The sequence below is a fragment of the Myotis yumanensis genome, unplaced genomic scaffold, assembly GCF_028538775.1.
Source record: "Myotis yumanensis isolate MYYU_CA2020_CCGP unplaced genomic scaffold, mMyoYum1.0.hap1 SCAF_7, whole genome shotgun sequence".
Classification (NCBI taxonomy): Eukaryota; Metazoa; Chordata; class Mammalia; order Chiroptera; family Vespertilionidae; genus Myotis; species Myotis yumanensis.
Window position 1 is genome coordinate 35,456,570 of NW_027223758.1, and position 26,774 is coordinate 35,483,343.

A 26,774-nucleotide genomic window follows, 5' to 3' on the forward strand; every position below is an offset into this window, starting at 1 on the left:
TCTATTTTTGTTCATCAGTTTATAGTGGTTTTAATTATCCATAAATGAGTGAGATCATGTGGTATTTTTCTTTCATTGACTGGCTTGTTTCCCTTAGCATAATGCTCTCCAGTTCCATCCATGCTGTTGAAAATGGTAAGAATTCCTTCTTTTTTACAACAGCGTAGTATTACATTGTGTAGATGTACCACAGTTTTCTAATCCATTCATCTGCTGATGGGGATATGGTTGAGATCCTGACACTGTTATCTACATGACTAAAGTTTGGGAAACATTTCTTTTCCTCAACTCCAGTCCAACCAAAGTTACTGTTTGTGATCTATTCCTGCCCTTTGCTGGACCTAAACCAATTCAAGATCAGATTGTGATAATGACTGATAATGGGTTCATCTCCCATTATAATTGGGCTTTCAGGTCTTTAGCCTAAATAAATCATTTTAATGGTAGAAATTTTTATAAAAAGACAAGCAAGGTAAGATATTTGTAGTAATAGAAATTTTCACAGTGCTAATATTGAGTGCTGCCATTTATTTGGGCTTTTTGATATTCTCTAATCCTCGCAACAGCCCTGTGAAGCATTTATCAGATGATGAAACTGAGGCACAGGGAGGTTAAACAAAACTGTTTCTTGGTCACTCAACTAATAAGGATCAAAACCAAGATTCCAGCCAAGGTTTTCCCACTACACCATTGGTCTCTAGTGCCTGGAACCTCTGGCCACACGGGTTCCTATCTGTTCCCCCCTGAGCATAAGGCAAACCCTAGAAAAGATACACAAATGAAAATCTGAGGAATTCGAGGGAGCACATGAACAGTGTACAATAATGTAACACAGTGAGATGGAGAGATACTGTGGAAATATGTTCAGAGTAGATGAGACTACTTGGAAGAAGTAAGGGCTCTACCGGAGGAGTAAGGAGTCACCTGATTGCATTCATCTCTGCCCTGCCTTTTGCCACATAGCTCACAGACCTCCTTGTAGGGCCAGGCCAGCCTTAATGCCTCCTGCTGACTTCAGGCATGCCGGAAGGAGCAAGTGCTCTTGCTGCCTTACTTCTGTCTCTGGAAAGGATTCCTTTCCTCCCAGCCTATAGCCCTGCCTCAGCTGAGGCTGGTGCTGCCTTCAGGACAATGCAGAGGCAGGCAGGGTGCACCTGCTTCTGGAAATGAGCCCCTTGTAGAGGTCCTATCAGCTCTGCACTATCCCTGTGAGCCCAGGGTCACAGGCCAGCTGTGCTCTGAACCAGGGGTCTAGGCGAGAGTTTCAAGTCCTTTTAGGAATCTGCTATTGTGTTAACCTGGGGCTTTGAGTCAACAGCTGGGAATATCCTCTGTGACATGATGTAGGGAGAGAATGCTGACTCCCACCTCCTGCCTATGCAATGGACCAAGGCATTCTTGTCATGATCGCAGTCACACCTGACTTTACCAGTTAGTTTACAGAACACCTCAGATGAGAATTAAGGTAATAGGTATGGAAGTAGTTGATAAACTCCAAGGCCCCAGAAAAATGTGCAAGATGATGGTACTACCAGAGCTTTCCTGACCTATTCCAGAGTTAAGTCCTTGGATCTCTGCCCTTTTCTCTGTTCCCATTCTCCCTGGGTGATCTCTTCTGTTCCCCTGGTTTTAATTATTATCTATATGCCAATAACATGAAAACCTGAATAGCTACCTCCCCAGAACTGTAGTTTTTATTTCTAACAGATTCCTAGATATATCCATTTCCGTGTATCCACAGATACATTAGAGTAAAGAAAATGTACCCCCTTCCTCACTAAGCCCAGCTCTTTTTTTGGAATTCAGCATCTAATGGGTGATACCATCAGCCACACAGCCCCCTGAGCTTGATCCTGGGAGTCTTCCTTGATGTTTCCTTTGCCCTCATCTTCTTTCACCCAAGGCCCTTAGACCTGTTGCTTTTTCCCCAAACTCACTAATTCAGGTGCTCATTTCCCATGTATTATTCTGCCTTAACCTAGATTCTTTTCTTTGGTCTCCTTGTCTCCAGATGTATCAATCACATCGATCTACCCTCACACATCTGCTCGCATGATGTTTATAAAATTAAATCTGACCATATGTCTCCCCTGCTAAAAACTCTTCAGTGACTAAGGATATGATCCAGGCTCCTTAAGCTGATATGTGTAAGGCCCTCCCTGTCTGCTTCTTCTGATCCTTCAGGTCTCTCCTAACCCTGCCCTCTGTCTTTGCTGTTGCTGGCCTTTCTGTCTGAAATGTGGTCTCCTTCTGTTGTCAATGCCCTGCCTCCACATAGGTAATCCTATTTATCATTTAAGATTTAACTCAGATATCACTTCTTTAGGAAGCCTTCTCTGAGTAGCCCCATCCCCTGGTTCATTAGGTTCATTAGGTGCTTGCATATCTTATGTATATCTCCATCAAGTACTGACCTAATTTATTATTATCATTTATAATTTCTTATAATTACATTATACTTATGCATCTCTTCTCCTGGACTATTATATTAACCCTTAGCAGGCAGAGACAGTGTCTTTGCAGCCTCTGTTTCTAGAATAATGCATGGCATAAACTAAGCCCCCAATAATTGAATGTTAGAAAAGTAGTCTTAGCTTTTAAAATATTTCTTCAATGGTAAAAACAAAAAATCACTTTAGCTAAACCTCAGTTACTTAGCATTCTGTTGCCCTAAATCCCTGAGCATTTTAGCTAGTAAACTGAATAGATTTTTCTGAATATATTTTAAATTTATGCCAAAAGTACATAGTGATATTTCAAAAAGATATTCCCTTAAACATTCCAGTGCCCAGTTTAGCAACTATAGGTCATAGGTTCTCTCCTTCTTTCCTGCTACTGGGTCTTCTTCAAAAAGCTCCAGCTACCCAGCTGGTGTGGCTCAATGGTTGAGCATCAACCTATGAACCAGGAAGTCACAGTTTGATTCTGGGTCAGGGCACATGCCCAAGTTCTGGCGCTCAATCCCCTGTAGGGTGCACCTCTTTAAAAAAAAAAAAAAAAAAAAAAAAAAAGAGCTCCAGCTGGAAGAAACACGAACATTTCAAATAGTCTTCTCCCCAAGGTATGGGGCAGAGCCCTGGTGTGGCAACCTGAGGGCAGATGAGTTTCACAACAAGGTTTGAGGAGTTTCAGTACTCAGCAATCCCAGTCTGGTGTGTCACTGTGTCCAGGTCCCTTTCCTCCTACTTCCGGGGCATGTCCCTTGGCCAACTCTACCTTTGAATCAGGCTCCATGACTTGGCAAAGGAGGAACTAGATCAGGGGTGGGCAAACTTTTTGACTCGAGGGCCACAATGGGTTCTTAAACTGGACCGGAGGGCCGGAACAAAAGCATGGATGGAGTGTTTGTGTGAACTAATATAAATTCAAAGTAAACATCATTACATAAAAGGGTACGGTCTTTTTTTTTTTTTAGTTTTATTCATTTCAAACGGGCCAGATCCGGCCCGAGGCTGGACTAGATGGTGCTCAGGTGTGAAGCACACTCGGAACAGCTTGCATGCCCATATACATATATCCTGGAACATTTCCAGCCTCTCACTTCTGAGAAGCAGGGTTAAATTAAATAAATCAAGTTGGAGATTTCTTTGAGCCAAAAAACCTACATACTTTAAAGGAAAAGTGTGAGGGCTAGTATTAAACACTGTTAACAGCTATAGCTTTGTATCATTAAATTCACATCCTCTAAAAGTCACATTTCTTGAGTTTTCTAGATATCCTTGGCTCTCATCCACCTTGGTCCAATCTTGGTCCTTTTTGGGAGATGTCTTTCAGTCAGTGCTTGCCCCTCCTTGGTGCTCTTTTCCAGTGACAATGGTCTATTCTAGGTCTCGTTCTGTAGGCCTCGTGGGGTCCTGGAGACCTCTGCTGAGGCTTTCAAATAGCAGTGCCTTTGCTCACCTCCCTGAGCACACAGTCATCTGCATTCAAGGTCCTACTGTTCTAGGGATCTGTAGGGGAATAGGAGACTTGAGCACCATCCCCTTCAGAGCCAGGCTCAGGAAATTCTCTTTCAGCCCTCCTCTAATCCTAAGAGCCCTTTTTTTCTCTCAGCACAACTTTATCACCTTTGAGACCTTGGGCTGCTTTCAAACAAAAGCCTGTTGATTTCTTTTATTTTTTATTTTGTCTGAAGTGAAAGAAGGCCTGATCTCCAGAACAAAAGGCCCTGGTAACTCTTTTGGGAGAGGGAGTGTGAAGAATGAATGCTTCATTCTTTCACAAAGAACAGAAGTGTCTGATATCACAGAAAATAAGAGTTAATTCCTCAAACAGGTTAGCCCATCAAACACTGAAGCAAAGCTTATTTCAAATGTTGTTCCCAGGGTGTGAAGCCTCTCCAGGAAGAGTTAATAGGCCAAATTATGGTAGAGATCCAAATTATAATTTCCAACCTCAGACTAGGGAGTGCTTTAAGTAAACAGCAAATGTAGGCTCCCCCATCTTCAGTGTAGATCCTAGATTAACTGGCATGGGTGGAGCTGGTACCTCCAGATTTCAGTTCCCTAGCGCTGGCTTATTTCGGCTTCCCATTTCCTGATTTCTGGGAGAAGTTTGAAGAACCCATAAGAGAATTACCCCAAGACCACATATGACCTTTGAATAATAAGCTGGATGATGGAATAATAGAAGAGAGCTCCCTTGATCATTGATTTCATTTGCATAGATTTTTATTTTTTAGTATTTCATTAAAATATAATTATTTTAGCCTGCAGCGGTGCTCAACCTGTGGGTCGAGACCCCTTTGGCGGTCGAACGACCCTTTCACAGGGGTTGCCTAAGACCATCCTGCATATCAGATATTTACATTACGATTCATAACAGTAGCAACATTACAGTTATGAAGTAGCAATGAAAATAATTTTATGGTTGGATCACAACATGAGGAACTGTATTTAAAGGGCCAGAAGGTTGAGAACCACTGGCTTAGTGGATAGAGCGTCGGCTTGTGGACTGAAGGGTCCAAGTGATAGGGAAAATGAGACATTTTCGGGGGGCTAGCAATCTAAATCTGTGCCAGTAACGTAATGTACATTCTTGTTAGCCTGTAGTCTAGTCACTGCCCCTTTAATTATCTGGTCCTGCAAGACCTGTTTACCTAAGTGCTACCCCCATTTTAGAGAGTCCATAAACCATGAACAATACACAACCCCCAGATGGAGTTATCAGTGCTGGCGCCAAGCCAGGCCTTGAGATGTGGTCTCACTGCTCCCATCCTAGCACATGGAGCTTTTTGCAAAGCCCACGAAAGGTCCGGAAGTATGATGCATATTTGGGGGACAAAGAAACCAAAAAGGGTATAAAGGGAAAGCTTCCTCCATATTAGTTTGCTCTGGATTTGGAGAGAAACAGACACAAATGACAGAAATGGAGGAAAGCAAACTACAGGATATAGAGTTCAAAACCACACTTTTAAGGTTTTTCAAGAATTTTCTAGAAACCGCCGATAAATTTAGTGAGACCCTCAAGAAATCTAGTGAGACCCTCGAGGATATGAAAAAGGACCAACCAGAAATTAAGCATACACTGACTGAAATAAAGAATATTATACAGAGTTCCAACAGCAGGCTAGAGGATCGCAAAAATCAAGTCAAAGATTTGAAATACGAAGTAGCAAAAAACACCCAACCGGAAAAACAAAAAGAAAAAAGAATCTAAAAATATGAAGATAGTGTAAGGAGCCTCTGGGACAACTTCAAGCGAACCAACATCTGAATTATGGGGGTGCCAGAAGAAGAGAGAGAGCAAGATATTGAAAACCTATTTGAAGAAATAATGACAGAAAACTTCCCCCACCTGGTGAAAGAAATAGACTTACAAGTCCAGGGAGCGCAGAGAACCCCAAACAAAAGGAATCCAAAGAGGACCACACCAAGACACATCATAATTAAAATGCCAAGAGCAAAAGACAAAGAGAGAATCTTAAAAGCAGCAAGAGAAAGAAACTCAGTTACCTACAAGGGAGTACCCATAAGACTGTCAGCTGATTTCTCAACAGAAACTTTGCAGGCCAGAAGGGAGTGGCAAGAAATATTTAAAGTGATGAATAGCAAGAACCTGCAACCAAGATTACTTTACCCAGCAAAGCTATCATTTAGAATTGAAGGTCAGATAAAGAGCTTCACAGATAAGAAAAAGCTAAAGGAGTTCATCACCACCAAACCAGTATTATATGAAATGCTGAAAGGTATCCTTTAAGAAGAGAAAGAAGAAGAAATAGGTGAAGATACAAATTATGAACAACAAATATACATCTATCAACAAGTGATCTAAAAATCAAGTGAATAAATAATCTGATGAACAAAATAAACCAGTGAATATAATAGAATCAGGGGCATAGAAAGTGAATGGACTGACTATTCTTGGGTGGGAAAGGGGTGTGGGGGCTGTGGGAAGAGACTGGACAAAAATCGTACACCTATGGATGAGGACAGTGGGGGTGGGGGTAAGGGCAGAGGGTGGGGTGGGAACCGGGTTGAGGGGAGCTATGGGGGTGGGGGGAAAGAGGAACAACTGTAATAATCTGAACAATAAAGATTTAATTAAAAAAAGAAAAAAAAATGGTGCTTGTAAGGTGCGTAAGGGAAATGAATGCAACACAAGTATAGTAATCAGTCATTAGTTGTAGTAATCAGTCATTAATAATTATGTATAACAGGATATTTTAAAAATTAAGTTACTAAATTTTTATTAAAACGTTTCTTACATACTGTTATATTGGCTGGGCTAAAAATTTTTCATTATGGGCCGCATGTAGCCTGCAGGCTGCGAGTTTGACATGCTTGCTCTATGCCTTAGCTCATGCTATTTCCTTGCCTGGAATACTCTCCCTCTCCACCTGATGAACTCTTTACTTATCTTCAAGGCCAAAATTAAATGTCATCTCCTCTGTAGTTTCCCCTGTCGTGTTCCTCTTATTGAAATTTACCAACACTCATAGTCCTTGCCCCCTTGTTACCTAGCTGTTTTTTATGTCTCCTAATTAGATGGTGAACTCACTGAATGGCTTGAGAACTCAGGAGAGAGCAACTCGTAACTTTACTTCCTCTCCCCATCCTCTTCAACCTCTGACTATTCAGCTGTGTCTGCAGCTCTTAACATAATGCTGGGCACATGTAAGTACTTAACAAAGGTTTGTTGAATATGATGAAAGCTGGAAGGTATCAAACAAAATGCGTTGGTTTCTTTTTTTTTTTTAATTTTCACTTATTTCCACTTCACAGAAGATTTTGGTTACTGGTCTCAATTTCCTCTCCTGATTATTTCTTTTCTTTCTGGCCTTATGCATCCCATTCCAATTTTACCTAGCTTTCTTTGGCTAGTTTTCCCAACCCTAACACTCCACTCATATATCCCCTCACTCAGCATTTATTTATTGAACCCTCAGTGTTCTACTGGCACTATTTTAGGCATAGAGGGTATAACAGTGAACAAGATAGATGGGATATTTTTATGGAAATTACATTATGGTTGGATAATTAGACCAAAACAAGTAAGCAAACAAAATAATTTCAAGTAATAATAAATTCTCAGAAGAGAATAAAGTGATATGATAGGGAGTGAGGTGGGAATCACATAAAAGAGTTTGTCAGGAAAGCCTTTCTAAGGAGGAGACATTTGAAATCTGGAGAATGAGAAAGAGATGGCCATATGGGGATCTGCTAAAAAAAAAAAAAGATTCAAGTGGAAAAGTCAGCACATGCACAGGCCCAGAAACAAAAACAAATGACTAAATTTTATAAAGCTTTATATAAGTAAATAAAATGATCAAGATTTTTCTTAGTCTATCGCCATCTCTTCTCCCCTTTCCTAGAAAAGTAGCATTGATTCCTTCTGAAAAGTGACTGACTTCCTCTAGCCTTCACCTTGCCTACCACTCAAATCGCAGAATTTTCTTCCAGTGAATCTCACTGAAGTTTACCTGGCTACAGTCATCTTGGTGACTGAAACACCAATCTCTGGGATTAGAAGCTTTGTGTAGTCCCTTATGTCAGACAATACTTCCTTCCTCCATCTTTTTCAGAAGGACTAGATCAGTGATGGCGAACCTCTGACACACGAACTCATTTTTTTGGTTGGTTTTTCTTTGTTAAATGGCATTTAAATATATAAAATAAATATCAAAAATATAAGTCTTTGTTTTACTATGGTTGCAAATATCAAAAAATTTCTATATGTGACACGGCACCAGAGTTAAGTTAGGGTTTTTCAAAATTCTGACACGCCCAGCTCAAAAGGTTCGCCATCACTGGACTAGCTCCTGGTCTCCCATCTCTAGGGAAGGGTCCTCTCACAGGGAGACACAGATGGAAATCCAGGGATAGAGTGGAAGGGAAAGCCAATTATTTGGACAGGTGTCAACCTGGAGTCCGCCTCTATAAATCCCAGGAGTGTCTTCCCACCTTACAGTCATTCTTATTACCCTTCTTCTACTGAGTGTTGCTTTCCACTGAGCATTGCTCTCCATGGGGCTACAATGTCCAGCTGGTGAGAGTTCAGAAAAGCTGGCTTCCTTTCTTAGATGCCAGAACAGCTGCTTAAAGAGGCTGGAGGGAAGAAAAAAACGTCCTAGCTGGTTGGCTCAGTGGATAGAGCTTCATCCTGGGAAGTAAACCTGGTCCCAGATTTACTTCCATTCAAGGGCACATGCCTGGGTCGCAGGCTCGATCCCCAGTAGGGGGCGTGCAAGAGACAGCCGATCAATGATTCTCATCATTGATCTTTCTATCTCTCTCTCCCTATCCCTTCCTCTCTGAAATCAATAAAAATATGTTTAAATGAAAAAAAAGAGGCTGGAGGACTTCCTGCCATTGAAGACATGAAAAGCTCTCAGTAAGCCAGGAGCCAGAATCAAAATCATATGGTTTGCTTTGTAGTAAAGATCACAGGGCCTGAAAAGTTAGAGGAAGGAAGGCCAACTAGGGGACAAGCTTTTTAGATTATGGGGGTTGTGCTTCCCCAATCATGGCAGCCCTATATTCACAGAACAGCCCTCCTGCCTAAAGGGTCGTCTGTCCTTAGACTGCTGGCCCACTTGGACTGCCCTCTGGCTCAGACTGGTGAAGTTCAAACAATAAAGCCTGGAAGAAGGAGATTACCTACTCCCTGAGATATCAGGGTCCCTTTAAGGGCCTCCTGACCAGATGCCCCCCAAATGAAAACTGTTCCTATTTACTCTTTTCTCTAAGGCAATGGTCGGCAAACCGCGGCTCGAGAGCCACATGCGACTCTTTGGCCCCTTGAGTGTGGCTCTTCCACAAAATACCACGTGCAGGCGGTCATGTACAGTGCAATTGAAATTTCGTGGCCCACGCGCAGAAGTCAGTTTTCAGAAAGGAGGTGGATGAAACAAGTATACAAGACGAGTGTGGATGGGAGAGTTGGAAGGGGTCGACCTCAGCAAACGTACCTCAATCAGATTGAGGACGTTTTTAGCAAAGGCCAGCTTAGGAGTACCCTAATTAAGTTAATAACAATGTACGTACCTATATAGTTTAAGTTTAAAAAATTTGGCTCTCAAAAGAAATTTCATTCGTTGTACTGTTGATATTTGGCTCTGTTGACTAATGAGTTTGCCGACCACTGCTCTAAGGAACTGACAAACCCCACATCTTAGAAATACTGAGCAAGCCGCCCTTTATATGCTTGTTTACTCTGGATCTAAATAGATGCAGGTTCTCTAAGAAGAAGTTTTTATTTTTTCCAAGTTGCTTCTGAGGTAGAATCGCCACAAGCATTAAAAAGAAATGCATACTGATGACCCCTTTTACATGTACCCAGTGTGGCAAGCCTAGACTTGGATCTGCTTGGGGACTTCAAATGCCGGGGCTTGTGTTAGTTCCAGTGGGTTCCTATCCTTACCAATACGTGAGTAGGTATTGTTTATGGACAAGTTGAGGAGGAGATGCTGCATGCCTGCCACTGGGATAGCCCCCTGAGAAAAGGTGGATTCCTTTTCTCACCGTCTACTACTGCCTCCCTGCCCTCCAACCCCAATCCACCACTTCAGTGGCTCCATGTAAAAGGCAGCATTTGGGGGGACAGATCTATGTCCAAATGTCCCCATGTCCATGCAGAAGAGTTTGGAGCAGATGCCTTAGCTTTACAGCCCAGGCAAACCCATAAATGGGAGAGAGATTCCAGGCAGCCCTTTGCTATGAGAAGTGGGGAGAGCCTCCATGCCTCAGAGTTGAGAGCCTGCTCCATAAACCTCTCCCTTGAACTGTACACTCAGGGCAGGTACAATATCCTGCAATATTCTGAGTCATTAGAGAAAAAAGCCAAAAGCAAAAAAATAAGACAAATGTAGGTTTTCCTAACGTTCTTCTATACTTATTTTCTTGCCTGGGAAGGAAAACAACAGGTCTAATAAAGAGGATGACTATCCTTCTAGGCCAGCCGTGGGCAAACTACGGCCCACGGGCCGGATGCGGCCCGTTTGAAATGAATAAAACTAAAAAAAAAAAAAAAAAAAGACCGTACCCTTTTATGTAATGATGTTTACTTTGAATTTATATTAGTTCACACAAACACTCCATCCATGCTTTTGTTCCGGCCCTCCGGTCCAGTTTAAGAACCCATTGTGGCCCTCGAGTCAAAAAGTTTGCCCATCCCTGTTCTAGGCTGTTGTTGCAAGTGAATGTTTAAAAGGTTGTGGCTGATCAGTGATTTGAGGGTGGGACTTTATGTTAAGCTTCCCAAAGTTGTATGACCACCCTCCCTGCTTCCCAGAACTGCTAACTTGCTCCACTATATACTAAGGTCAGAGCATGGAACAAGCTCCTGAAGCCCTTGGCTCCAAACAAGTTCCTCACAGCCATCAAAGATAGAGCCCTGGTTCTAGAAGCTTCAACCATGCCCTCTCAGGAGATTTAGAAAAGCTGGAGCCAAACCTTTGCTCATCTCCTGATGTTATTTCTCATTGTCCTTCAAGAACTACTCACAGAATCCAAGGGATTGGCTATTTGGGTAAGTTCAGTGGGGGACTTGCCACTTATGCTTCATCTCTGTCAGCCACAGAAACAGGGTTAAATCATATTTCAGACAAGCTTGTCAGAGTGTATTAGACTCTGCTAGATTGGCCAGATTGTTTTTGAAGTTTTTGACTAAAATAAGTTATATTTTTATATGTCTCATATGTTTTTGTATAAGCTCCATCTTATTTAAGCTTTATAATAATACTATGCTTTGAAAGGTAAAGTATGAGAATCATTATCATATAGGTGAGAAAAGCAATTACATGACTTTCCCGAACTTACCTAGCTCTGTTGTTACCAGAATCAGGACTAGGATATTAATGACCTCACTTCCAGTTAATTGCTTTTTCCACCATTCCACCTTAAGAACGAGCATCCTACAAAAAGTTACAGTAAAACAGGGAAACTTGACAATAATAGAACCCCTTCCTTGGGCTCTCATTATAATTGTGAAGTCTTCCTCTCTCAAAGCAGAACCCTCCTTTGGCACAATGTGCTCCCCCAGATTCACATGCACTTCATGTGCATGGGGTCCCACCAAGCACTTTATATACCACTAGAGGCCTGTTGCACAAAGATTCACGCAATAGGCCTTCCTTCCCCTGGCTGCCGGCACTGGTTTCCCTCCGGGACCCAGGACCCAGGCCTTTGGTCCGGCCGCAGCAGAGAAGCCAAGCCTCTTCAGTTGTCTTCAGTCTTCACTTAGGCCAGAGCCTTCAGACTTCACTCTGCGCCTGCGTATGCAAATTAACCCGCCATCTTTGTTGGGTTAATTTGCATACTCATCCTGATTGGCTGGTGGGTGTAGCGGAGTGATGACCAATTTACATATTTCTCTTTTATTAGTGTAGATTATCTCAATTCATTCTCCAGTATCTCCATTGAGGATATTACTTACCCACATTACTTATAAAGAAACTGAAGCTCGATCAACCAAAGGACTTGTATGCATGCATATAAGCATAACCAATGGACATAAGACACTGGGGGGTAGGGGAGGCCAGGGGATTGTCAAGGGCGGGGAAAAAAAAAAAAGGAGACATATGTAATACTCTTTGTAATAATTTAAGCAATAAAAAAAAATTATTAAAAAAAAAAAAAAAGAAACTGAAGCTCAGCCCGGCTGGCATGGCTCAGTGTTTGAGTGTCAACCTGTGAACCAGGAGGTCACAGTTCCATTCCTGGTCAGGGCACATGCTCCAGTGTGGGTCATGCAGGAGGCAGCCAATCAATGATTCTCTCTCATCATTGATGTTTCTATCTCTCCCTCTCCCTTCCTCTCTGAAATCAATAAAAATATATTTTAAAAAAATAAAAATAAATCCAAGAGCTTGTTGTTGGAGCTGAAACCAGGTCTTCTGATACTCTGGTCCTTTTTCTGCTATACCCTAGGGATCCAGAAACATTAGTCATAAAAGGAATCAAACATAGATCTTCTCCTAATGAGGAAAGTGTATCCATGGAGGCAGATTCTAAGGCTAGGACAATACAATATGCAATACAATAGAGAGCCCCAATTTCTCCAGAAGGACCATGCCCTTCCCACTGGGTATCGACACAGAAACACTTGAGTGTACTTACGTGGCATGTACTGCCTCGCCTGCCCCTGCCAGGGATTTGGTCACAGCTACAGCATCTTGACAACCTATTTAAACCAACTTGCAGTAACTGGTAGCGAAGTATCGTTCTCTGACAGGTTGAGTCATTGAGCCTCCACAGACTTTGGAACGGGAACCATTAGTCAAAACATTCAAGAACCAGAGGGTCCCAGAGAGGTATGTAATAATTCCATCCAGATGTTGGGATTGGTTTTTTTTCTTTCTTTCATTTTTTTTCAATCACATTCAAAGAGTGAACAAGTTGTTTTCATCTTATCAATCAAGATGAAAAGAACTTTGCTTCCTTTATCCTCAGTCTGGTCTTCATCAAAGGATCAAGAGGGCTAACAGTTTCTGGGTCATTCAGGAAGGTAACTGAATTATCACAGGATACTTTACACATATGACTGAATTATCTGAATTGGTAAATGGTGTTGTAGGTACATCAGCAAAATCCAATTAGACGCCTCCAAGTTCATTTTAATTTATAGCTTCCACACTGTTTACCTGCAGTGTAGGCAGCCCATCTGTTTTGAAATCCAAGAAACTATGGCTGTGCAAATTGGTCCAACAAACAACTTAATGTGCACGTTGCTCTGGTAGAGAGGGAAAAGCCAATCTAACCATAAGTACATTGTATCTCATAGCATCTGAGCAGCCTGGATGGCCGGGAAGCTTTGTTGTGTTATATGGCCATCAAATAGGTCAGGGGTCCTCAAACTTTTTAAACATGGGGCCAGTTCACTGTCCCTCAGACCGTTGGAGGGCCGGACTATAGTTTAAAAAAAAAACTATGAACAAATTCCTATGCACACTGCACATATCTTATTTTGAAGTAAAAAAACAAAACGGGAACAAATACAATATTTGTATTTGCATGTGGCCCGCGGGCCATAGTTTGAGGACCCCTGAAATAGGTCATTCGATAACTCATAAAACTCCTCTCCAGCAGCACAGGCTTTCCTGAGGTTAACTTACTGTGGAGCTAGGATGAAGAAAAGCAGATCTTCTTAAACTGCAGCTGCAATAGACAGTCCCCTTCCTTACTCCACACCTGAGCTCCTGACTTTCCTCCCTTCAAAAAGATGTGCTTTGCAAGGTCCACTTTTTCATCTGGCCTGATGAGTCTCAAGATTTTTGCTCCTTAAATTACTTGAGCAGAACAAAAGATTCTGCTCTATTTACACCTACTTACTATATCAAATAAACAAGCCAGCAAACAAACAAAAAGCCCACTTTTTAATTTTTTACCATCACCATTTATCCCCTCTATGCCCTTTTCCACCTCCACCCATCCTCTCCACCCCCACAATCACCACACTGTTGTCCATGTCCATGAGTTCTCTCTCTCTCTCTCTCTCTCTCTCTCTCCTTTTTTGCTTAATCCCCATCCCCTCCCTCCCTTCCCCAGCCCCCACACCCGGAGCTGTCTGCGTGCTCTCTCTGAGTCTGTCTCTATTTTGCTTGGTAGTTCAGTTCATTAATTCCACATATGAGTGAAATCATATGGCACTTGTCTTTATTTTTCAATTACAGTTGACAAAAAAAAAAAAAAACAACCCATACTTTTGAGGTGTTTTTTGCTGAATCCCTGTAACTTCTCTTAAACATGTTTCTTTGGTACTTTTACATTTTGATTGAAATCCGCAGTGGAAAATATGTTTCAAGGAGGGGGGGGGCAGAATCACCCAACACACTTCTGTGTCTTGCATTTTGACTCAGCCCACAGAACAATTGGGAGAATCTTTGCAGACCCACTGGAGATCTCCGGATTCCATGAGAACCATTGATCTAAAAACATCTTGATTTCAGAACCCTTCTTCTTATCTGGAATTATGTTATCGACCACAGAGAGCGGCTACTTATAATTCATGGGAGAGGGCCCTGTATAGTGAGAGGTGAGCCCAGTGTGGGGAGAAGAAATCTCTTTCTCTTTCTCTTTCTCGGCGGGTGTTTTGATACAGTATGATATTTATGCTTAGTATGCGATCTATTGGCTCAATTTCTTCTTCACCGTCTCTTCTTCATCCTTCTTCTTCCTCTCTCCTCCTCATCTTCTATTTTTTGTTTATTTGCTTCTTCTATTGTAAAAGTCTCCCCAAGCCCTCAGTGCTTAGATGATTTTTGCCTGGTACATTCTGCTAATTGGAATTTTGGAATCACAGTTTCTTATTCGCGTGCAGAATTTTCCTAAATATTTAACCACCTAAATTATAGTAAAAGCAGCTGGCCCCTGCCCATGCCTTATAGAGAAGGCTGCAAGTCTGTACCCTTCACTGTACCAGAATGCAGAGCTCTGTTGAGATACGTGGAGGAAAGAAGAACCTTTATGGAGGGAGCAGCCATGTTACAATGAGCGGACAACAAGGGACGATATGAAGAGCAAGTTTAGGGATTAATGCAACCATATCCTGGAAGCATGAAGTTATAGATCTCCCAGCTGAGCCTCTGAGAATGAGATAGTTCATGTGGTCAGACTGCTGTGAAATTTTTTAAAAAACTGACTTGCATTGAAGGTAGGGAGTGGATCTGTGTCTCCTCTGCTACTAGTAAAACAACATGGATCTCATTAAGGATCGGGGCACTAACACTGGTAGCTTCTTTTTGGGCACAGCCCTCAGCAGGAAGGCCCTATGCAATGGTAATTACCAGGAATGGGGGTGGGAACCATTATAGACTTTTGATTTGGTCACTTAAACATCCTGTCAGACAGATGTAGAAAGGAGACCGACCCTTACCTCAAAAGAAGTAAATTGTAGGTTGAAGTATTTAGTTTTGGTCCCTGTCAGGTTGAGGCTTTGAAAAACAGACCTGTGGGTCTCAGAAACCAAATGCCAGATTGCCTTGCTTTGGAGCTCTGCAAATTCAAGGATATAAGGAAATGTATAACCCAAATTGAGACCGTTACTTTTTTTTTTCTTAAGGTGTTTTTAAGAAGACTCAGCCTGAAACAAAGTACTAGATTCAAAACATTGTAAACCACAATTTGAATCTTGTTTAAAAGATGAAAAGGCTCTGGCAGGTTTGGCTCAGTGGATAGAGCGTTGGCCCAAGGACTGAAGGGTTCCGGGTTCGATTCCCAGTCAAAAGCATATACCTTGGTTGCAGACTTAACCCAGAGACAACCAATCACTGTGTCTCTCTCACATCGATGCTTTTCTCTCCCCCTCCACTCTCTCTAAAAATTAATGGAAAAATACCCTCGGGTGAGGATTAACAAAACAAAAGAAAAAGATGAAAGGCTGAAAAGTGTGACTCTACTCACTTCTTTAGAAACAGTCATTACAGACAGGATTCTAGGCAGTATGTGTTTCCCTCTTCCTTGTTAGGTCTGCTCTCAAGGGCCAGCAGGCCCCTTTCAATACACAGTCAGTGATGGGGCTTTTAGAAGGCGGAGATGTTCGTTTAAAATGGCTCTTTATGTCCTGTAGTTGTACTCTTTGACATTTGCTTCTAGGAAAGTGTACATATGATGACTGACTAGATATCTGCTTTCTCATTTCAACTGTGAAATAAATTAGGAGGCCATCTCCATCTTTGGCATCACTATAAATTAGGGAGACAGAGGCAAAGCATTCACTGTTTGGAGCCTAGCCGCCCTGTGGTCAGGTGGCCTGACTCACAGGAGCAGCAGGTCCTGGTAACAAAACTCAGAAGCAGGAATAGGAGGCCAGTTTTTGATCCTGCATCCACCTCTAACTGCCTGTGAGGTTTTAATTTAGTCGCTGACCTCCTCAGGGCTGCCACCTTCCTGTATATCAAATAGGAAGACAAAGACTAGCCTCCCTTAGCCTTTGTGGATAAAGTGACAACTGAAAGTATCTGCCATAGCTGGGGAAGGAGTGGGGCCAGAGAGAGAAAGTGCATTATGATACCCGACTTTCTCATTTGATCGCTTAAGTTTTTTAATCCTCATCTCCCTCTTCCCTGGGCTCCTGACTGGTCTGAACTCATTTTTGTTTTCTCTTAAGTAAAATTTTTTTTTTAAATATATTTTATTGATTTTTCATAGAGAGGAAGGGAGAGAGATAGAGAGTTAGAAACATCGATGAGAGAGAAACATGGATCAGCCACCTCCTGCACATCTCCCACTGGGGATGTGCCCGCAACCCAGGTACATGCCCTTGACCGGAATCGAACCTGGGACCTTTCAGTCCGCAGGCTGACGCTCTATCCACTGAGCCAAACCAGTTTCGGCTCTTAAGTAAAATTTTATTGAAATTTTTTTTGTTTTTATTGGGGAAAAATTCTTCAGCTCAATGAATTTTTTCCACGTGAACACACCCTGAAAAACTGAACCTAGATCTAAAAATAGGGCATTACCCCTAGCCGGTTTGGCTCAGTGGATAGAGTGTTGGCCTGGGACTGAAGGGTCTCAGGTTTGAATCTGGTCAAGGGCACATAACCCGGGTTGGGGGCTCAATCCCCAGGGCGTGCAGGCGGCAGCCGATCAATGACTCTCTCTCATCATTGATGTTTCTATCTCTCCTTTCCTCCATGAAACCAGTAAAAGTATATAAACAATAGTAATAAAATAAAATAAAAAATAGGGCATTACCAGCACTCGGAGCCCCCATCATATCCTCTTTAAGTCCCTTTCCTTCCAAGGGTAACCACTAACCTGACTTCTAACACCATAATTAAGTTTTGCCTGTTTGGAGGGCTTCACATATGTGTATATGCTTTTATGTGTAACTTCTTTTGCTTAATATTAGGTTTGTAAGATTCATTTATGTTATTATGTTATTTTCTTTATTCTTATTGTTATATAGTATTTCATAAATTAATATACCACAATTTATTTATCCATTACCTTAGTGGGCATTTGGGTTGTTTCTGATTGAGGGCTATTATGAACAGTGCTACTAGGAAGATTCTTGAACAGTTTTTTAAAAAAAATTTTTTTTATTGATTTCAGAGAGGAAGGGAGAGGGAGAGAGAGATAGAAACATCAATGATGAGAGAGAATCACTAATCGGCTGCCTCCTACATGCCCCCCACCGGGGATCTAGCCCACAACCCGGGCATGTGCCCTGACTGGAAATTGAACCATGACCTCCTGGTTCATAGGTTGATGCTCAACCGCTGAGCCACACCAGTTGGGCTTGAACAGTTTTTTGATGAACATATGACTGTTTTCCTATTGGCTATTATCTAGAAGTGGAATTGCTAAATTATAAGATTTGTGAGTTCTGCTTTAATATATACTGCCAGTTTAAAAAAGTAATTGTATCATTTTACACTCCACCAGTCATGTCTGAGACTTCTGTTTTTTTCTACATCCTGACCAATACTTGGCATTGTCTGTCTTTTGCATTTAGCCATTTGGATGGATGTGTAGTGGAATGCTTTTTGAGTTAAATTTTTATTTCTTTAATGACTGATGAAGTTGAACACCTTTTAATGTATTTATTGGCCCTTGGCTATCCTGTTTTATAAAATAGCTTTCATTTTGAAACTGCTTTTCTGTTGGATTGTCTGACATTTTCATTGATCTATAAGAGTTCTCTAAGTATTATAGATACTTGTTGTATACATGTTGCAAATATCATTTCCCACAATGCTGTTGAGTCATATTGGAGCCTGAGGCAAAAATCAGAAATGCTGATACCTATCTTTATTTATATATTTTTAAGATTTTTTTTTAAAATTGATTTTTAGAGAGAAAGGGAGAAGGAGAGAGAAAGAAATATCGATGTAACAGCAACACATTGATCAGATGCCTCCTGCAGGGCCCCAACCGGGGATAGAGCTTGCAACCAGGGCATGTGCCCTGATAAGGAATTGAACCAGTAATCTTTTGGGTGCACAACTGAGCCACACCAGCCAGGGTTAAAATTTTGATATTTTGTTCATGGATTTTTTTTCATGGTTATTTTAAAAAATATTGCATTGACATTTTATTTATCTTGATTACTGAGTGGTTTTTTTTGGTGCCCCCTTAAAAACTTGTGTCCAGCCTGGCCATCCTGGCTCAGTGGTTGAGTGTTGACCTATGAACCTAGAGATCATAGCATTGGCATTTTAACAATATGAAGTCTTCCAATCCATAAACATGGAATGTTTCCTTTTATTTATCTTTTTTTAAAAATATATTTTATTGATTTTTTACAGAGAGGAAGGGAGAGAGATAGAGAGTTAGAAACATCGATGAGAGAGAAACATCGATCAGCCGCCTCCTGCACACCCCCTACTGGGGATGTGCCCGCAACCCAAGTACATGCCCTTGACCGGAATCGAACCTGGGACCTTTCAGTCCGCAGGCCGACGCTCTATCCACTGAGCCAAACCGGTTTCGGCCTTTTATTTATCTTTTAAATTTTCTTTTATCAATGCTCTATTGTTTTCATTATACAAGTATTATAATTCCTTGGTTAAGTTAACTCCTAAGTATTTTATTATTTTTATGCTATTGTAAATGGAACTGTTTTTATAATTTCCTTTTCAGATTGTTCATTTTTATTGTATAGAAATGCAACTGATTTTGTGTGTTAATTTTTTTCCTGCTACTTTGCTGACCTCATGTAATAGTTCTAATAGTTCTTTCATGTAGAATTTAGAAGGTGTTCTACATATAAGATTATATCACTTACATACAGAAATAATTTTATTTCTTCCTTTCCAATTTTGATGCCTCTTATTTCTTTTTCTTGCCTAATTGCTCTGGCTATAATTTTCAGGACTATGTTAAGAAGATGAGGTGAGATTTGGTATCCTTGCCTTGTTCCTGATCTTAGAGGAATAGCTTCCAGTATTTCACTATTGAGGATGATGTTTGCTGTGGGTTTTTCATATATGGTTTTTATTGTGCTGAGGTAGTCTCTCTCTAGTTCTACTTTTTTTTTAGTATTTTTATCATAAAAGAGTGTTGAATTTTATCAAATTCTATTTTCTGTATCAATTGAGATGATCATGTGTGTTTTTATCCCTTATTTGGTTAATGTGGTGCATAATATTGATTGGTTTTTCTTATATTGAACTATTCCTGCATTCTGGGAATAAATCACACCTGGTTGTGGCATATAATTCTTTCAATATGCTACTGAATTTGGTCTGCTAGTATTTTGTGGAGGATTTTTGCATCAGTGTTCATAAGGGATATTGGTTTATAGTTTTCTTGTAATGCCTTTTTCTGGCTTTGGTATCAGGGTAATGCTGGCCTCATAGAATGAGTTAAGAAGTGTTCCCTCTTCAATTTTTTGGAAAAGTCTGAGAAAGATTGGCAATATTTTTTTAAAATATATTTTATTGATTTTTTACAGACAGGAAGGTAGAGGGATAAAGAGTTAGAAACATCGATAAGAGAGAAACATCGACCAGCTGCCTCCTGCACACTCCCTACTGGGGATGTGCCGGCAACCAAGGTACATGCCCTTGACCGGAATCGAACCTGGGACCCTTCAGTCTGCAGGCCGACGCTCTATCCACTGAGCCAAACCAGTCAGGGCAAGATTGGCAATATTAAATGTTTAGTAGATTCCACCAGTGAAGCCATCGAGGCTTTTTTTTGGCTAGGGGATTTTTAAAATTATTTGAACTAAATATGTTTTATTTTTTAAATTTATCTTTATTGTTGAAAGTATTACATAAGAACAGAAAAGAAAGTATTACAGATGTCTCTTTCCCCCTTTCCCTATTAACTCCCTCTACCCCTCTATATCTTATTTATCTTGATTACTGCATCCCTCCCCAGGCCTTTTCCACACTATTGCCTATTACTTATTCAATTTCCTTACTAGTAATAGGTCTATTCAGATTTACTTTTTCATTGTGGTTTAGTCTTGGTAAGTTTTGTGTTTCTAGGAATTTGTCTATTTTATCAAGGTTATTCAATTTGTTGGTATATAATTGTTCATAGAACTATCTTAAATTCTTTTTATTTACTAGAGGCCTGGTGCATGACATTTGTGCCTGGGGGGAGGGCTCCCTCAACCAGGCCTGTGCCCTCTCGCAGTCTGGGAACCCTCGGGGGATGTCCGACTACCAGCTTAGGCCTGCTCCCCAGACATCCCCCAAGGGGTCCTTAGCGCTGCCACAGAGGCAGGAGAGGCTCCTGCTGCACTTGCCAGCTGTGAGCCTGGCTTCTGGCTGAACGGCACTCCCTCTGTGGAAGCGCACTGACCACCAGGGGGCAGCTCCTGCATTGAGCATCTGCCCCCTGGTGGTCAGTGCCCATCATAGCAACTGGTCGTTCTACTGGCCGGTCAATTTGCATATTAGGGTTTTATATATAGGATTTACTTTTATAATGCAAAAACTGATTTATTTGTTCACACACCAATGAAGGAAAGCAGTCTTCTGTCAAATGGAGAAGATTAAGATTCTTTTTTTTTTTTTTTTTAATATATTTTATTGATTCTTCACAGAGAGGAAGGGAGAGAGACAGAGAGCTAGAAACATCGATGAGAGAGAAACATCGACCAGCTGCCTCCTGCACATCTCCCACTGGGGATATGCCCGCAACCCAGGCACATGCCCTCGACCGGAATCGAACCTGGGACCCTTCAGTCCGCAGGCCGACGCTCTATCCACTGAGCCAAACCGGTTTCGGCAAGATTAAGATTCTTAAGTAGCTGATTTTGTAACCTACTACAATAGGAAGACTTGCTTTATCGCCTTCAGATGTTAGGTCTATTTACCAAACACTTCAGCAGGCTTTTTAAATGGGACTTCCTCCTCCTGGGCCTGCTTTTCTAATTCTTTATGATATACAAGCTGCATTCCAGGTAGTTTGTGTTCTTCTTCTATCTATCCAGGTACTTTACCAAGAAGCATAAGAGATCGTATTCATTGTTGCAGAAGCCATGGTCTTCGGGTCTAGCAGGAGCTTGGTTAACTTGTTCTCCAGCTCCAGAGCAGACTCTAGAGCTTGTATGCCAGTTCCTCAGTTATCTCAGGCCTCTTAATTACCCAGCAGCAGGTTTTACTCTGACATACTCTTAGATATCTTATGAATTGCTTTCCATGTTCCCTCTTCACCTCAGCTTGGTCTTCAAAGAATGTGGCAAAAAGAGGTTCTCCTGGGCCTTCAATGTAATAACAGGCCATCGGTAAATAAACATCACGATGTGCAGCTTATAAGATGCCATGAGATCAATAGCAACCCTACACTCTCCAGAGAGGAGGTGCTGGGCTGCCATCTCAGCTTTAGAGAAAACCAGGCATAAACAGTGCTCAAATTCTTTTTATTTCTGTAGAATTCACAGTAATGTCCCCACTTTTATTTCTTTTTAAAAATAATATATTTATATTGATTTCAAAGAGGAAGAGAGAGGGAGAGAGAGCTAGAAACATCAATGATGAGAGAGAATCATTGATCAACTAACTGCCTCCTACACGCCCCCTACTGGGGATGGAGCCTGCAACCCGGGCATGTGCCCTTGACCTGAATCGAACCCGGGACCCTTCAGTCCACAGGTCAACGCTCTATCTGCTGAGCCAAACCAACTAGGGCCCCACTTTTATTTCTGATTTTAGTAATTTGAGTCTTCTCTCTTTTTCCCTTAATCTATCTACTAAAGGCTTATCAGGTGTTTTTTTTTAAATCTTTTTGAAGAACTAACTTTTTGTTTCATTAACTTTCTCAGTCGTTTTTCTTTTTTATTGCTTTTATTTTTTTAAAGATATTTTTATTGATTTCAGAGAGGGAGAGAAAGAGAGAGAGAAACATCAATGATGAGAGAGAATCATTGATTAGCTGCCTCCTGCACATCCCCCATTGGGGACTGAGCCCGCAACCCAATGTGCCCTTTACCGGAATCGAACTGGGAACCCTTCAGTTGTTAGGCCAACACTCTATACACTGAACATGCTGAATGGGAGATCGAACCAGCAACCTAGGTATATGGCCTGACTGAGAATGAAACCCGCAATCTTTCAGAGCTTCATTACTTATTTTATTTATCTCTGCTCTAATCTTCATTATTTCCTTTTAGCTTTGGTTTTGTCTGTTATTTTTCTAGTTCCTTAAGTTGTAAAGTTAAGTTGTGATTTAAGATTTTATTTTATTTATTTATTTATTTATTTATTGCTGCAAACAGCTTTATTGTTTTTATTTGTTTCAATGCATAGGAGAGGGCTTCAGGGTGGCTAAAAGAATGGCTAGTAGTTAGGGGGAGAGGCTCAGGCAAAAGCCAAACACCAGAGGAATGCAAAGGGACCCCTCAAAAGCTTCTGGGCTCCAAAGGCTTCTAGTTGTGCTTGAGGGTGAGCCTTCCAAAGAGATACTGGCCAGCCTATGGAGGTTATTCAGGTGGTTGCCCACTTTCTTGATGAGTTTCACCTCCTCATCCAGGAAGTGGTTCTCTAGGAAGTCACAGAGATGAGGGTCTGCGCAGGTAGAACCCAGGGCATGCAGCTCCAAAAGGACCTGGTTCAGGTTCCTCTCCAAGGCCAAGGTGGCTTCCATGGCATCCTGAGTTTTGCCCACTCATCTTGGGAGTCTTCAGCACGTCCTGGAAGAGAATGCAGCCACCATGCTAGTTTTGCATCTTTAAGAGATGCTCAGCACCCTCAAACTTCTTCTCAGCCAACTCATGGGAGAAGTGGCCCACGCCCTGGAGAGCCACATCATCGCAGTCAAAATAGAAGCTCAGAGAGAGGTAGGTGTAGGAAGCCCGCAGATACAGGTTGGCCAAGTGGTTGACAGTTGACAGCAGCCTCCACCTCAGTGGAATAATTCTGATGAATTTGGGAGCTCATGACTTTTCAACAATAAGGAGTTAAGGTAGAAAGAAAAAAAAAAAAAAACCTGGTGTGTTGGCTGGTGTCTGAGGTGGTTCTGAAGATGGTGACGGATAAGACACTGGGGAGTGTTCAGAGGCTGGAAGAAGGAGCGTCCCTGGGTTTGTTCTGTCCAAACACTGTTGAAGCAAGAGACAGATCTAGGACCACCGAGGGCACTATCTAGATCTTTTTTTTTTTTTTTATTTTTTTATTTTTAAATATATTTTTATTCATTTCAGAGAGGAAGGGAGAGGGAGAGAGCTAGAAACATCAATGATGAGAGAGAATCATTGATCAGCCGCCTCCTGCATGCACGCCACTAGGGATAGAGCTTGCAACCCAGGCATATGCCCTTGACTGGAATCGAACCTGGGACCCTTCAGTCTGCAGGCCGATGCTCTATCCACTGAGCCAACCAGCTAGATCTTTCTTATTTTTTAATGTAAGCATTTATAGCTATAAATTTTCCTATTGACACTGCTTTTGCTACTTCCCATAAATGTTTGTATGTGGTGTTTTTGTTTTCATTTGTTTCTAAGTATTTTGTAATTTCCCTGTGGTTTCTTCTTTGATCCATTGGTTGTTTAAGTGTGTTGTTTAATTTCCAGTTTTTTTTATTTTCTAGTTTTACTTATATTATTGATCTTAAAAATATATCTTTATTGTTGAAAGTATTACAGATGTTCCCTTATTGATTTTTAACTTTATCCCGTTGTGATTGGAGAAGAGAGTTTGATATCTATCTTTCTACATTTCTTGAGACTTAATTTGTGTCCTAACATATGATCTATCCTGGAAAGTGTCCCATGAGCACTTGAGAAGAATACCTGTACTCTTTTTGTGAAGAGTGTCTTCTGTATGTCTGTTAGATCTCATTGGTTTACAGCAGTTCCCCTTAACCACAGTTTTGCTTTCCATAGTTTCAGTTACCCAGAGCAAACGACAGTCCAAAAATATTAAATGGAAGATTCCAGAAATAAACAATTTGTAAGTTTTAAGTTGCACACTGTTCTGAGTATCATGATGGAATCTCACACCATCCTGTTCTGTCCCACCAGGTTCATGAATCATCTCTTTGTTCAGTATATCCACAAAGGAGGATAGGATCCTTTTTGCCCACCCTGGTTCCTGCAAACTATGTGAGAGCTCCTCCAGGAACAGGTGAATAGCTGTTTGCTACTGTGTAAAAGCCAAAATTAACAGCAATTTACTCTCCTAGACTTTCCTTGGAAGTTGTAACCTTCAGTAGACTCCAGAGTTCCCACATAGTTGCATTAGACAGATTCTTTCAATGCAGTTGTTGTGTAGGTAAAGAGGCATATTCCTTGTACTTATTACTCCACCATCTTCCTGGAGTTATCCTGTAGGAGTTTTTTGTATGTTGTTAATACAAATCTTTTGCCACATGAATGTATTGGAGTATTTTTCCCCCAGTCTGTTGCTTAATTATTCATTCTCAAAATGATTATTCTTTTCAGGAGCAAAATTTTCTTGAAGTTCAATATTTCACCTATTTTTATGATTAATACATTTTATGTTATGCCTAAAAAGCTTTGACTACTCTATGGTTGCAAAGATATTTTTTAGAAGCTTTATGGTTCTAAATTTTACATTTAGGTCTGTGATCCATCTTGAATTAATTTTTGTAATATGGAGTGCAGAAGGGGTCAGAATTCTCTTCCCATAGACATATCCAGTTGTTTCAGCACAAATTGTTAAATAGACTTTCCTTTCCCTATTGAATTGATTGGGTGTCTTGATTGATAATCAATTAACTATATATCTGGGTTTACTTCTGGACTTGATTCTGTTTATTAATCTATTTCTATCTACTTCTATTTTAAGCCTGATGTAATTATATACTAAATCTTGAACTCAGAAATATAAGTACTCTAACTTTGGTTTTCTTTTTTCAGTATCATTTTGATTATTCTAGGTCCTAAGTCCTTCGCATTTCCATATAAATTTTAGAACCACATTATCAATTTAAAAAACAACAACAAAAAAACTTGCTGAACTTCAGAATTGATTTGAGGTTCTATATGATGTTATTTCCCTTCAGAGAGGGATTACTTTTGTTTCTATCAATCAGAAAAGTTAGGGGCTACATACCTTTATCTAATAAATGTTTCAGGAATTCAAAGCTGGGCCCTGGCCAGTGTGGCTCACTTGGTTGAGCATCATCCCATGTACCAAGAGGTCACTTGGATTCCTGGTCAGAGCACTGATGCCCAGGTTATGGGCTTGATCACCAGTAAGGGGCACGCAGGAGGCAGTTAATTAATGTTTTTCTTTGTCATTGATGTTTCTCTCTCTCCCTCTTCCTTTCTCTCTAAAAAATCAGTAAAAACATTTTTTTTTTAATGCAAAGCTGGGCTTTAGTCTTTATCAGGGCTGGTCAATTACCCTTACCCTAGGGCAGTGATGGCGAACCTATGACACACGCGTCAGAGGTGACACGTGAACTCATTTTTTTGGTTGATTTTCTTTGTTAAATGGCATTTAAATATATAAAATAAATATCAAAAATGTAAATCTGCCCTAACTGGTTTGGCTCAGTGGATAGAGCATCGGCCTGCGGACTCAAGGGTCCCAGGTTCAATTCCGGTCAAGGGCATGTACCTTGGTTGCCGGCACATCCCCAGTGGGGAGTGTGCAGGAGGCAGCTGATTGATGTTTCTCTCTCATCGATGTTTCTAACTCTCTATCCCTCTCCCTTCCTCTCTGTAAAAAATCAATAAAATATATTTAAATATATATATAAATCTTTGTTTTACTATGGTTGCAAATATCAAAAAATTTCTATATGTGACACGGCACCAGAGTTAAGTTAGGGTTTTTCAAAATGCTGACACGCCGAGCTCAAAAGGTTCGCCATCACTGTCCTAGGGTGAAATCGATCACAGTCTCAGTAGAAAACCTGGGATGTTTACCAGGGCTCTTTCTTCTTTTCAGGCTCTTTACTATAATTTTTGTGTTGCCATTCAAAGCTGGGAAATTGCTGAAAGCTCTTTCAGCTTCTCAGTGCTGCCTTTGCTTTTGGAATCAATAACTATCTTTAGGATAAAGTTTTCCCAAACACCAGGTTCACTTTCCTTGGCTTCTCTTTTCTTCCAGATCTTGGGCCAGTAAATTCTCATTGCTTTGGGTAGCTTTTTTATGCCTTCAAATTGATGTTTAAGAAAATAATAATTATCTACATTTTCCAATTGTTCTCAGCAAGAAGTTTATCTGTAATAGCCCACTGATTCAGCCTTTGCTGTAGATGGAACTCTCTGACGTACACTATTAACTTATAATAAGTTAATTAAAATGAACTTTGTTTTGTAAAATATTTTCATACTTTCCTAATTATTCTGGAAATAATTGGAAAATACTTAGAGGCATTGAAATTGCTAGCCTGGAAGTTTGGCTTTCGCATTATTGGTGGTGAAAATTACCACAGACCTTCAGGCCAACATAAGACAGGCCACAA

General features: G+C 40.9%; 1 protein-coding gene across 5 annotated transcripts in view; it reads left to right on the plus strand.

Annotated features, from left to right (window-relative positions):
- ASIP (agouti signaling protein) overlaps positions 1-26,774 on the plus strand; it is a 100,997-nt gene that overhangs the window by 25,473 nt on the left and 48,750 nt on the right. Inside the window, exon 4 of one of the 5 annotated variants that reach the window (XM_070421511.1) lies at positions 6,987-7,115. The exons of 3 other annotated variants lie outside the window; for them this stretch is intronic. In XM_070421511.1, the coding sequence (XP_070277612.1) occupies positions 7,114-7,115 (2 nt within the window). In that variant the 5' untranslated portion in view covers positions 6,987-7,113. Of the gene's footprint in view, positions 1-6,906; positions 7,116-26,774 lie in introns of those variants that run through there. One more of the 5 variants, XM_070421512.1, reaches the window with a different exon arrangement.